This window comes from Amaranthus tricolor, chromosome 6 (assembly GCF_026212465.1).
Source record: "Amaranthus tricolor cultivar Red isolate AtriRed21 chromosome 6, ASM2621246v1, whole genome shotgun sequence".
NCBI classification, from domain to species: Eukaryota; Viridiplantae; Streptophyta; class Magnoliopsida; order Caryophyllales; family Amaranthaceae; genus Amaranthus; species Amaranthus tricolor.
The window spans coordinates 6373266-6387539 of record NC_080052.1 but is presented as its reverse complement, the minus strand read 5'-3'; the positions used below and the strand labels follow the sequence as shown (position 1 = coordinate 6387539).

Genomic DNA, 14274 nt, shown 5'->3' with positions numbered 1-14274 from the left:
GTCTTGCAAAACTGGACCCGCGGATTCGGGTCCGGATCTGGATCCTGTTCCTGAAAACGGATCTGGATCCGGGTCTACCTGGACCCGGTCTAGATCTGACCCGTTGCCATCCCTAATCACAACAAACAGCCTTTAAAGAAACTATTCATTACTATGGCATCACGATGTATATGAAGAATTGAATCCTATTATAGAAAAAAATAAAAAATAAAAAAAGTCTTCAACTAGTTAATTGATTCATGATTCTCTAGCTCTAGTCCTCTATTTTGTCAAAATTTACAAGTATTATATATTAGCAAATCAAAATAAAAAGAAAATACAATTTTGAATGGAATTTTCTTTCAAATATCTAAATGATCATTTTTTTACATGACAAGTACTTCTTACTCAAATATATTTCCTTCTTTCGTTCTAAAATACTTGCAACATTTGACTTTTCACGTAGTTCAATGTACTATTTTAATCCTTTATAATCTTTACATTATGATGAATTAATTAAGATCTCACTCAACTATGATTTAACTTATAGATTAAAATTAATTACAAATTGAAAAATAATAAATAAATAATGCTATGATTGCATTTGCAATATAACAAGTAATTAGCAAGTATTATGGTATCATTTTGGTACCTCATCCGTACTTGGTCCCACAATAGCACTACGTTAATCCCTCCAATGCGGATGCCTCTTTTCACAGTCCATATGTTATGCAAGTTTGAAAAGGTAACACAAAAGATAGAAAATAGGATTCTTAACAATAGAAAAGAATATATTTTTAACAATAAAGTTCTTTATTTGTTATATGCTTTAAAGTAAACAGATCACTTGTGTGATTCAAATATTAGCTACGTGGTTGCTTGATACTTGACAAAGAGTTGCTATTGCAATTATATGGAGACAGAATTCATACAGAACATATCTTAAGCCATAGAGGACGATTGAGTTAGATTTGGCTTATTCAAGACAAAAATGTGTCGAGCGAGCATAAGCATTACAACCAAGATATGATCCGACTAAAATGTCGTAAAACCTAATAACCCAAATTAAACGCATTGAGTCATTATTTTATTGAAAAAGGTTGAAGAAAATTTTGTTTTTCAGATGCAAAAGTTATCTTCCCCATGTATTCCATATGCATTATCCTTACTCCAACTCTACAACAAAGGTGCAAAAAGTAGGGGGCTATAAGGTTTTAACTTCAGCTTTCATTAAACAGTAGAATTCCTGGTCCAGCCTACTTTCACATAGTTCATAAAAATGGGGACCAAACTGAGTTAAAAAGGTTAAAAAAAAAAATTTTAAGACGATATTGATGTATCAATAACTAACCAAAAGAAGATGGACAGATCCGCGCTATCCCAGCAGCTGTCAAGGAACTAGTACATCATCACTAGTAGCACACAGCATCAGAGGCTATTCCAAAATTTAGCCTGCTTTTTTCTGAGCCGAATTTGAACTTTGGGATATCAGCATCATTAGGAGCGTATGGAGCGTTTTCTCCTGCAATAGCAAAGCATAACCTAGGCTTTTCTGAACCAAATTTGAACTTGGGCACTGAAGCATCATTCCGAGTGACGGGTGTTGAAGATGGAAAGGCAACAACTGGAGGTGCAATTGTTATCTTATTGCTAAAATTAAAGGTGGGAAAATTGGGAGAAACTTTTGGCTGTTGTGGAGGACTAGTTGAGAAAGATGGTACGATAGATGGTGTAGGTGGCTCAGCGGTTGTGGTAGAAGATGCGGTAACAGGAAAAGTGAAGCCAGGACTTGCTATTGAAGAAAATGTGGTTCTCATACCAGGCTTCTCAACAGCAATTGATGGTAATATTGGCTTTCTATGAGAATGTTGTGATTCAGATCGAGCTACATTCTCTGTGATGGCCGCAGCTACTTTATTTGTGTCACCAAAGAGCAAAGACGTCTTCGGCAGGTTATTATTCATACCCTGCAAAATCAGGGATAAAAATTTTAAGAAATGGGGAATGAAAAACCAAGAATAACCAAAACATGATAATTTTGAGCTAGTGGTGAAAGTTCAACACAAAACCACCATCAGTTCCTGAAAGAAATAATTGATGAACACTTGCTGCGGGTCATAGAGATTTTGATTTCTGATATAGCAGAGTAAAAATCATGCACATACCAACTCTGGCAAAGTGCAGCCAACTCTCCCTCTTTCTTCTCTATTACATTTGACGGCCAGAGAATTTCAGAGAAAACAGTTTAATTTCACTGGTAATAGGACATGCAAATGGTCACCGGCCAACTATGTATGGTCAAAACTAGGCAAGGATGAATCAAAGTGTTGTTCTCATCTTAAACTTAATAGAAGTCATCTAAAATTTTAGTACCAAAACAACTTTACTATCAACTAATTTGGAACTTATCTTATTATTACAAAAGATAATTTGCAAAGGTGAAAATAACATAATTAGATAATTGAAACAATTTGAGCAAAGCGCAGACGATAAGAAAGTCCAACCAGTAGCAAAGCGAGATTCAATTGGAAATCAATCAAATTATCATTCATTATATGCTAATCAGGTCTCAATGTTGATAGCACTTGCGCAAGGACAAATATAGGAGAAACTTTTTTAATTTAAAATGGGGAATAAGTGATGGAGCAAAAAAAGACTCAAGGATGTCCTTCTGGAAATTAGTAAATACCTGCTCTGAGCTACTTTGACAATTGAGTTTTCCAAGAATCTGTAATGGCCCATTGTTAACATCAGATATGGAAGTTGTTTTTTCGAACATTGCAGAACCAAAAACATCTTTTCCAGCACCAATGAGGGTATTATTTCTTTCTGAGGGCAGTACATTGCTCTCTCCATTCACAAAGTTTACATTGTCCACACTATTACTTTTACCCATACCAATCCTTATCAGACTTGGAGGGTTGTTGTTTTGAACAGGTGTAGGTGAAGCAGCAGTAGAGTTCTTCCATGAAACAGCCAACTTTAAATCTTTTGATTGATCTTTAAGATTGATTGGTCTATCAAGTTGTTCCAGAATCCTCCTAGCAATCCTATTACTGTGTGGATGAACACTACGTATCCCAGCTTCAGGGCTCGCTGTCTTGCTTTTTACTGATTCAATATTAGTATTGCTGGAACTGCCCAGTTCAAAAGTTTTCTTAGGCATGAAATCCACACTGGATTCTCTTGCCAAAGGACTTCTCCGTGCAGCGCTAAATAAAGTAGATTCCTTGGCAGGTGTAGCTAAAGTAAACTTATTCCGTGTCCTACGAATGGGTCCTCCAGTTCCGTAACTACCTTCAGCTAAATTGTTGAACGATTGCACCTTAAAACATTAATCAGATAAAAATTAAGAAAAGATATAAAGTGGCTGCGAGTTATAAACCATATATCAAATGAGCAAGGAAATAAGTATTGTAGAGCCAAAACTTTCTACTCAATGTGATTACTGCTTGAGTCTCAAATGTGCAAGCTGTACAAAGTACCAGTCCATGCAGAACATAGAGGCTAATACATCACAAACAGTGCTATTGCTACTATTTTAGACATTTTATATTGTACACCTTATAAAAGTTGAATCAAACTATTTAAAAGAACAGTAAATAAGTGAATATCTTTCCTAAAATATCATGTTAATGTAAATAAAGAGCCCTTCTAGAAATCTTGAACAAAAATAAAATGCCCCCTATATTTGTCGTATACAGAGACAATTTTCACTATGACAAGTATCCTTACTATTTATTACAGGACTGTTATGAGCCAAAATAGTTTGAAAGTGTACATACCTTTTCATAAACTGGCGTTGTAGTAGGTTGAAAAGGTACTGGTGATATGCTTGGAAATCTGTCACTTTCACCTCGCAATGGAGTCAACTGAAGCCAGTAAGAAATTTTTTTTAGCATCTTTTTAAACCAGAACAGAACATGTCAAAGGTATATGTATAAGACAAACCTTGGATTTGGATTTTGAATAAATGGTCCTTGAATAAGGTGTTCGAGAAAACGAACGCAGACTAGATCTATTACGCTGACTTTGCGGCATTGAATAATCCGACTGATTCTGTGTGATGGCACCAGGCCAGCATATCGGAGATTTTCGCAAAGGAGATAGAGAGACTGGGTTGGATGACAATTCACTATTAAATCCAAGTTTCTCAGTTTTCCGCGCTAAAATCGTAGATGTAAAGCACTTTTCAGAAGTTCTGGAACCCATGTAAGCTCTAGCTATATCGATGGGAGAAGCACCAATTGCATGTTGCATCTGCAGAAGATAAAGCAATATCAAATTACCCAGGAACTCAGAAAACACAGTTTGCAGTGACTGTGAAGTGACATCACTCCAAACCTTTTGCAGTCAATTAGAAGCCAACTTGATGACTTTTTGACAAAATCAGTTTCCCATTATAGCTGTACGCTAAAATGCTAACATACTCTACCAAGTTACAAAGATAGGATGAGAGACAAAAAAAAAGGATGTGAAACAATTTCCACAAATGAAAACAAGGTTTTGTCAGGAAGGAGCTGAAATGCAAGATCATACACTTTGACCCACCAGCATTCAGGAAATGTCTGTTTTGCATACAGCTAATGCAGAGAGCCAATGAAATAACTCGTGTAATGTTTTAGAAAAGAGCATTATTGACTTTCTTTCTTAATTAGAAAGTTCCATGCTTCTAGATATACTTCATAATGATCCGACTCAAAGCATATAGTATTTCCCCATTGGGCTAGAAGTTAGATTATACTTCAACTTCCTAATAAGAATGATGTTCTTAGAGATCAATTCCTACTAGTTGTAAGCTCTCTTTTTGTCGTACCAAAGATATTGTATTCATTAGCTACTATAAATACAATATGGTTCCAAACATGCTTCCATCACAGGAATATAGATTACAAAACAATCTTCTCTAAACCATAAAAACATGAGATTTCCCTAATGGCCATGATAAAAAAACAATGCACACCAAGAGTACAAACAATAAAAGTTACTTTTGTCAGAAGACATAAAAAGGGCTTTCTCAAATATTGAAACTTATGAGATAAAATTGTTTCTGTTTTGGTCATGTGCAAAAAAGACATAGTGCATCAGTTACAAAGGTTAAAGGTTGGAAATTTGAGGAGCTTAATAGAGAAAGAGGTACTCTGCATATGATGAGGATAAGATTGAATAAAATAAAATGAAGATATGAGATCTGCAATAGCATATTACAATAGATAGGAATGACTGGAAAAGAATATATGTAGACGATCATTCGTATTTGGTCTTCTTTACTGTAATAGATTAGTATTAAAGATAATGGCCAAGAAAGCCATACTCTTTGTTAGAGACAATCTCTAATGTCAATTTGTTTTGGTTCATGTGATTTACCCTTATATAGTTGGGAAAAGGCTTTAACATCGTTGTTATCTTTTGATGATATAAACACACAAATAATGTCCTTTGTTTTTTAGTAAAAGCTGCACATGAATATTAAACATTATTAATCAATCAATTTAGTTTTACAAATTTTCTCCGATGTGTAATGAAAAACAAAGTCAAGTGAACTCTTGTTTGATTCGTCTTTATAAATATTGTTATTATGGTAAAAAGCTAATGAACTAATGAACGCCCCTAGAGCATTTGTTAGTAAAAATAATAATACATGTTAAAAAATAAATTAGGAAACAAAATAAAAGCTAAAAAATTTATAATATATTTTGACGCATGATTTGGTGATAAATTTCAATTCTAATGCTATGTTTCGTAATATGATTAATGATTATGTAATTCAAAATTTAAACTATTTTGTAATTTAGTATTTAAAATTGATTAATAGCTTCCTCAACGAACCACCGTGCCTCAGGAGCGTTCGCTAGCAAGATCCTTTAGTATATCAATGTTTTATGATATACTATGCACATTTATAGATACTTGATGTCAATTTCACACATTACATAGCATAAAAACGGAAAGTGTAGATATTAAAAAGAAAATGCAGATAATAATACATTTCTTAAATTGTATATTGAAACAGCAAAATTATGTTGCTTTTGATTTGGAAAAGAAATCAGCTAGTGAAAGCAATTAAAAATCATCAAATACCCTAATGGGTCACATTTAAGGTTTATAAGATGTCAAACAAAAAACAATCAAAACTTCAAACATAGAACATTCTTTGATGCTGCTTTACAGCATCCAGTACATCACACAGAAAATTGCATGTTAATCAATACACTCAAGATTCTTTTACCAATACCAACCAGAATACCAACACCTTAGTCCCAAAAGATGCGATCGGCTATATAAAAAATAAAAAAAATAAACAAAATGAAGTCATGAGATCATCTTAATCAAAATGTGATAGTTTTCAGCTAATAGTTACTCACAAGTCATAACGTCATATTCTTTAGAAAACATTGCTGTTTATCAAGTAAATAATTTTCAATATCAGTCCAAGATTATTTAATAAAGATATTATTGTACAAAGAATTTTTTTTTGGCACAAATCAGGAAGCAATGTGTGTACTCACAGCTGGTCGAGAAAGAGGTGATGAGGTTACCAATTGAAATCTATTCAATTCTTCCTCCTCATCTAATGATGTTTTATGGCTTCTTTTAGAAATTCCTGCTCTATCAACGTTATCTGGGCTAGTCATACTGGGGGTTTTTCTATCTTGCTCCTCTGTAACAGCTCTGGAATGTAGTATCTTCATCAAATGATCAATTTCCTCCCTACATATTAAAACAAGACAATGAGTAAATAGATTTAAAATTTTTAACGTAAACTTAAACATGGAATAGCCTCATAATAACTTGATATAATCATGTGAGTATGACAACTGTGTTTTTTCCTATTAAGGAACTTGCTCGTTATATTACTACAATTTTCATAATAAATTAGTATGAGAGATGGCCTCATTGAAGAATTACCAATATGCTAATATCAATGATTACAAAGGGCATTTCAGCCAATCAGCTGCTATGCTTACCAAAAAGATGGAAGAACTAGGTATTAATGAAAAAAATAGGCCCAAAAGAACATCACATGCCACAACCCATAGCACAAAAAGAGAGCTACAAAGTCTATATAATTAATTTATTCAGTCATGAACCTTGTGAAGTGAACAAAGAGAACACTAACAATTAACAACTAACTGACAAGAGCATTACATACTTCCAAACCATAGAAAACTACAGCAACAAATTACCATCTTAAAAGCTCACCTAGAGAAAGTCTTCCCCTTGATAAGCTGCTCAATGTCAGGTGCTCCAACCTCAGAACTGCCCGCTTTTTTATCCAGTCCGTCATCATCAGAAATATCAAGTATTGATTTTCCTTTATCTTGACTTGGACCAACCCTTCCAGATGATTCAGGAACATCAAGCTGAAATGGTATTGTTGCAATTTCCATACAGTGTGAGATAGATGTTTTTTTTTTTTTTTAAAGAGCAGTTATACATAAGTAGAATAATTAGAAAGTCACAACCATGTGCAAAAGTAGCAAAGCAAAAATAGGGAAATAAACAACATAAACCAACACTTACCAACAGCTTATCTAAAGAAACTATTTCAAATGGCCAAAGACATGACTTAATAATTTTGGCTTGATATGAATGTGTTGATCTACGGTTGGGCCAGCTTAAACCATCAAAGGTTACAGCAATATGGGCACAACAAACAAAAAAATCCATACTCTTACTGAAGCCAGTATTCAATAAAACCAATAGCAAGATTAGCAAAGGAAATGCATCCTCAACACATACATGCATAGATTGATAAAAGTGCATCAAAGTATAGCAGTCCTTTCCAAAAATAAGAGCTCTATTTGAAAGCATCAAAAGAATATTGCAAGCAGCCAATGTCATAGTACATAAAAGTGGCAAAGCTACTTGTCCGTTTCTAAAAACTTCCTCTCATTCATTAGCCTAACCTTGTAAGTTGTAACTTAGTATAACATCAAATATATAGCCTTCTACCACTTCATGATTTCCCTTGCCCACTATTAAAAGGGTGTCCATCACTTAATGTTTGGTATCACAATCTGAAAATTCATCATTTATGTTTTAACTTATAATAATAGGGTTATCATGTACATACAAAAAACATTAGATAATAAACTTTTCACTTAATTTAACGAATGCTAAAATACGTTCATCAAATACAAAAATTTAATCAAACGTCAATGGATCAAGGATTGTTCATTCTCAATGGAGCCAAATAATTCTTTGACTTTCATAATATTGTACCTGTAAAATGATTCTTTAAATCATATGCACTTATTTATAGGGGAAATTGTTAAAAATAAATCGACCATTGTTTGATCTGCTGAAAATAAACCCAACTATTGTTTATTTTTATATAAACCCATCTATTCGATATAATTGTTGAAAAAATAAACCCAACAATTATTTAGTTTTAATTCTTGACTTATAAAGAACTTTTGAAGATGGTTACAAAACATAGTTGGATTTATATTTAACAAATACACCTAATATATGGGTTTATTTAAAAATCTATAATAGGCGGGTTTATTTTCAGCGGATCAAGCAAAAATTGGTTTATTATTGACTATTTACCCCCTATTTATATGAAATTGCAAATGATGCTAGCTATAAATAGTCAATGGAAATCAACCTCTTTGTTATTACAAGGGTAACTAGGTAAAGTTGAGTAGAATCTAACCCTCTCTCAAACTCTGCTAGGGTGGGACCTACTTAGTGGCATTAGGATAATGGAATGTAGTATCATGGATCAATTCATGAAGATATGTTTTCCTTCATAAAGTTTGATTTTATAGAAGTACAATTTAGGAATGGAAATTGCAATCAAGGATAGAAGTGTTTTCCTTCATAAAGTTTCAAAATTCAGTAATATTGATGATTTAACACTGCCTATGGATCAAAACCTTCATAAACTACGCCACAAAAAGTTCCAATTTAAAAAAAAGGAAAAAAACTGACTTCGATAAGAACGAAATTAGAAACTGAAATGTAACATGCCTAACTCACGGGGAAAAATAAGAGCAAACAAAAATTTTGAAGGAAAGAAAAAAAAGGGAGGGGGGGAAGAGTTAAGATGATGAATAGGGAAGAATGCAGTAAAGTGATCGAAGGAGAATGAAGAGAGCGTGGATAAAGAAACAAGGAAGATATAGTAGTAAGACAGAAAGAGTTACAGCACTACAGCGACCACCACAAGCAAAACACCAATCCCCTAATAAATCATTTTTTTTTAATTTCCTAGGTTTTTTTTTGGATTTTTTCCAGTTAAACTTGCAACAATTTCATGTAGATAAAGCTTTGATGGGTTTTGAATTTGAAAACCTAGGCAAGATTGTACTTGGAGATATTTCACTTTTTACATACAAAAGTAATTACATATTGAAGTCATAAAACAAGTATATAAACACACATATATATAGTAATCTACTATTGAGTCCAAGCATTGATCTTGAGGAGCACAAAAGAGAAAAAACTTAGATGGTCAATGTTTAAATATTTAATTGAGCTTTATAATGTAAGGCAGTGGATTTGATGAAACAAATTTCAATATTTCTTTTAACAGGAGTTATTGGTGGGTCAAGGGAGATAAGGATTTTAATCCATAGCTAAAGACCTACACAAATCAAAGAGGAACATAGAAGCTATCAGAAACTGCATTCCTCTCCCCCAAAAGGGAGAGTACCCTTACCGATAGATCCACTACAAATTAACCACCCGTTTTACATGAGAGGTAAGTAAACAAAACATATAGCAAGTAACTATGTTAATATAAAATAGAGTACGAGATGGGAGCACAAAATGCAACCAATAAAGTATCACCAAAACCACATGAAATATTAATTTTAAACAAAAATGATATAAATAGTACCAAATCACTCCCATAATCTTAAAATATATTGTTGCTTGCAAGCCTCAAACATAAAAGAGAAAGTTGTGGAACACAAATAGTTTGTGGATTTGGATCCTTAGGTTGAGACGAAGCTCTGGTGATGCAAAGTGGTGGATAATTCCTAGTTCCTAATTTCTATGAGAACATTTAATAACATCTTCAAAAGATGATGTTTACAGACTTATAGGTCAAATCCCACTATCCAAGGCCAATCTTCAAATAACTTGCAACTCCTTGCACCCTTTTCAATTCCTTTTTACAAAATTTTTGAGAATATTTGAGTTTGCAAACAGCCATTAGGAAACCTTTTGAGTTCACAATTTTTTGCAAATACCCCTTAACTAAAAAACAGAGGCCACAAGGAAAAATATATTTTTATCTCTCTCTTGCCCTACCCAATTGTTCCTTTAAAAACTAACTTACCCCTATGGGACTAATTCAAAGCAACAAAAGAAGCAAGTTCAGCATTGCATAAGGTAAGGTACAATGGCTATTGACCATTTAAATTTATAGGTTTGTCGTTGGTAGATATCAATTACACTCCCACTGACAGGCTTGGAACAGATCAGTGAAGACTCTACTGGCCAGTCTACAAATTGTTACTATGATTCCCTAGACTCCACTCTAAGCGTCCTTTTAGAGTATGCACGCACACTAAAAAAATTGTGATGTATCTAGTATTGTCATAATAATAGACCTTTATTCAACCATATGAGCCACATATCTACAAGTGCACATAATATATTAAAGAGAAGTCTTACATCTGTTGGATAATCCTCTTCAGCATTTCCAGCTTCTTGCTCTACTTCTGTATGCACCTCATCATCAACTTCAAAAGAAAAAAAAAATCCTCAGAGAGCATATAGGATGTAAAGCGGCATTTCAAAACAAAACTCAAGCAAGTCAATAAGATAACATATACACAAATAATAGAAAAAATAAAAAAATAAAAAAGAAATGAAGGATAGCATAATGTAAAAATATCCAGTGGATTCATAAAGATAAAACCTAAAATAGTACAAGAAATGTCAAATGTCCACCTGTCCAAATTTATGCTAAATCTTAAATTTTCATGAATAATATCAAGTTTAAAATTCTGTCTACTCAAGTAGAGTCCCTTGAATTAATCTTCAGAAGAGACTATTCAGTATCCACAAATTCTCTAGATCCCAATGGTGTCAAACATCAAAATCAATACCTAGTTGATAGTATGTTTACCTTTCACGGCCTCTCGACAATGGATAAAATTAAAGTTCGCCCGTTTTACTAGGCTAAATTCCATTCCCTTTCATTCCATGAAGAAGGTTTCATGTAGCATCTCATTAAAGTTTAAGCCACATATCGATGTCCATTACTGACCTTTATTCATTATCTAGTCCATAACGTGGAAACTGTCAGTGAACTTTACCCCCATACTTTTATTCTTTGCAACAAATTAACATAATATAAAAAACTGCACTTTCCACAATAATCTAAGAAACATGCTCATAGACTCTACTATAATGATAATGTTGAAATCTACGATACTTAATACTCCTAATACATCAAGCAATGACCACTAAACATAATGTAATACATTAACACTCTTCAGATTTTTTAGATGAAAATCAAAAACCTTGAGCTTTTGCCCATATAGATGAGCAGAAATACACCTGAGGCTGATCCAGGTCCAAGCAAGTGGATAGGCTTAGGAATTGGAAGTTATAAACATAGCCAGGTAGCTTTGTCATCTTGCGCAAGAATGGTCGCAGGATGCAAAATTTAATTTGTCTGTAGAAGTAATAAGAGGAATTAATAAAGTGTCCTTCCAATGAACTCTTAATTATAAAAAGTGCACCTTAGGTACGCCTCAATTGGAGGATCTAGAAAAACCACTTTCTTATATGAGATAAGGATTAAGGTGTGCACTTTTGTTAGTCGTTTGCTCTTTTAGCGGCTTGTGCTTTTTGTACTTTTGAGGAAAAATGATTTAGGTTTGTCACTTAACAATTAGACAAAAAAGTTGCCTTATTTTAGATCCTTTGTCTTTTGTCTTCTAGTTTTTTCTATAATCAAATCAAATTTTCTTTTCTTGTGTAGTTATTTTTGTTGCTTTTTCGTATAATTTTCTTTATTATTTTCCTTTTAACTTCCCTCTTCTTTAATTTATCAATCTTCTTTCTTCTACATTTCTCATTTTTATTTCTAATGGATTTTTCAAGTTTCTCTGTTCTCCTTATTTAAAATTATTAGACATAGAACAATTCGACAAATTGCATAAAAATGTAGATTCATGTTTTATTTTACCCTATCATAGACAATGAGCCAAATGATAAAAATGTTCAAGAGCTATTATTTAATTATAATATCATCATCTCATATTTTGAGCATCAAATATGTTCTAGAATTGTTCTACAAGTTTTTAAGTCAAACGGAGTTCCTCACCAATGAAAAGCTCGAGCTTTTACTTTGCGTCTTTTAAAACTTAGAGTTAACTAACTCTTGCTATCTTTTTTTTTTTTGGGAATTTTCTTATCTTCCTTCAGGCACAAGTTTCTTTACTATATCCTCCATAACTACAAAACATGATCACATAATTTGATAATCTCCTTGCAAATCATAAATTGAAAGAAACGAATTATGGTCGATTTTGGGTTATTTTTTGGGAATTTTGAGCGAATCTTAAATCCAATAAGAAAATTTGTGGTTGAATTATGTTAGACTAGTACGAATATACGAGTTATATACAAGTATCCCGCTCATTGATTCTTTGTTCTTTTACCTTCAAATGCACTTCCCATAAATCCTAAAAATAAACTTTGGTGAACACTTCATCAAAACACTAATTGCAATGATCCATTATCTATAGTGCAAAGTGCAAACTATGGCTATTTCAAATAAGAAATGCTTATTAACCATTGTTACGTTTACCTTAACAAAGCATTTGTTGAACCTTATATTCCTTCTTCATTCATTAATTTTACTACAATCCATAAATAAGAGTAGACTCCTTTAATTTTCTAGTAGTTGAACTTAGTCGAGCTCTCAACCAATCATAGGTAATTAAAACAAAGCACATTATAGCATATCGAAAATTCTTTGTGTATAGAACTCTTTCAACAAACATCACTCCTGATCATATTAATATTCAAAGCTCATTCATTTCTACAGTAAAAACTCAAAGAGCAATTTGAACGACATGGATGCATATAACATCAATACTTACAGGAGTAAGTTCCACCGCCTACCAACTTCCAACAACGATCACTAATCTCAGGCTCATTATCCTTGCAAAGGTAAACTTTTTTTCGCAATTTTTTACTGTAAATTTTTATTGCTATACTTCATTAATATTCTAAAAATATCTATCTTCCTAAGTAATTTGTAGTAATGCATAGTTAAAAATATAAATGGCCAAACTTGTCCTAAGAGTCAAATTCTGCTAATTAACAAGCCAAAACTCACCAACTTGCATAAAACCTATCACCAGCATCATGTGAGCACACATTACAAAATGAAAGTAACAGGACTAGTTTTGGGCATGTGGAAATTGTCAGATTGTACCTTTAAATGAATTTTGTTTTAGTTGAATTACTTATATTTAAGTCCCAAAATTTTCAAGAAAAACTGTAAAGTGAAGAGAACTCAAAATGAATTATTGTGAAATTTCTGCTCAGCCACTTAAAACAACATAATTCTCCATAAACAGATTAAACCTAAAATTATCACAAAGTAACCAATTTCATCTCTCCGTAAAAAATATAAAATACAAACAATAAACCAATTAATCAAACAAAATCCCTAAAAATCAATAAACATTATACATAACCTAAAAAATCAAACAAGAGCATAAAAGAGAAATAGTATACCTTGATCAACGGAAGAAGAAGAGAAGAGAGAAGGAAGACCGGACAAGATACGTTTAGCGGGGTCCACTAAACGTGAAATCCAACGGGTACGAGGCGGACGATCATAGGGTTTCGATGGAGGTTTTCTCTCTCTTCGAATCTTTCCGACCCCACCGCCACCACCTCTATCTGGTTCTTCTCTGTGAATCTCTGCTATTCTAGAAGGGTCGAAAACACCTGCCATTCTTGAAGGCTGGAGCTGGAGATCGGAAGTTTTTTTTTTCGGCAATATTTTTTGCCGTTAGGTTGTTGCGGCCTTGCGGGTAGTGTATTCCAATTTTTGAGTAGTTAGTTCTAATAATAATAATCAGGAGTAAATCAAAGTTTGTATTAAAGCATTTAAATACTAAACGTCAAAATTTGATAGGACAACGTAATTAATAAAGTTGTTTATGGGCGGGCTTGAGTAGCGAATTGGGTAATGTCATAAAAATTTATTCGGGGGCTCAAATATTTAAAAGTTTGTCCGTATTTGCGGGTATATAATTTGTTGTTATCTGCTTGTTTTCTAAGAAGCGGTACATGTATTTCTTATAT

At 33.0% G+C, this 14274-nt stretch overlaps 1 protein-coding gene across 2 annotated transcripts; it reads right to left on the bottom strand.

Moving 5' to 3' along the window:
• Window positions 1-904: 904 nt before the first annotated feature.
• Window positions 905-14055, bottom strand: LOC130814834 (nuclear pore complex protein NUP1). Of its 2 annotated transcripts, none has more exons than XM_057681062.1 (8): window positions 13699-14055; window positions 10612-10679; window positions 7183-7343; window positions 6519-6690; window positions 3931-4239; window positions 3765-3851; window positions 2669-3304; window positions 905-1946 (listed from the first exon to the last, which is right to left on the bottom strand). In XM_057681062.1, exons 1-8 carry the CDS (start codon window positions 13919-13921, stop codon window positions 1392-1394), a joined length of 2211 nt encoding a protein of 736 aa, XP_057537045.1. In that variant the 5' UTR covers window positions 13922-14055; the 3' UTR covers window positions 905-1391. The 2 variants fall into 2 exon arrangements, with proteins under 2 accessions (XP_057537045.1, XP_057537044.1); XM_057681061.1 differs by having other exon boundaries at window positions 6489-6690; window positions 13699-14054.
• Between the last annotated feature and the right edge of the window lie 219 nt (window positions 14056-14274).

Excerpts from the sequence above, each read along its gene's own strand:
- LOC130814834 (XM_057681061.1), bottom strand. The coding sequence starts at position 13,921 with ATGGCAGGTGTTTTCGACCCTTCTAGAATAGCAGAGATTCACAGAGAA. Across the intron at positions 6,691-7,182 it reads AAGGGGAAGACTTTCTCTAG|GGAGGAAATTGATCATTTGA; the intron begins GTGAGCTTTTAA and ends TTTAATATGTAG. Across the intron at positions 3,305-3,764 it reads CAACGCCAGTTTATGAAAAG|GTGCAATCGTTCAACAATTT; the intron begins GTATGTACACTT and ends TAATGTTTTAAG.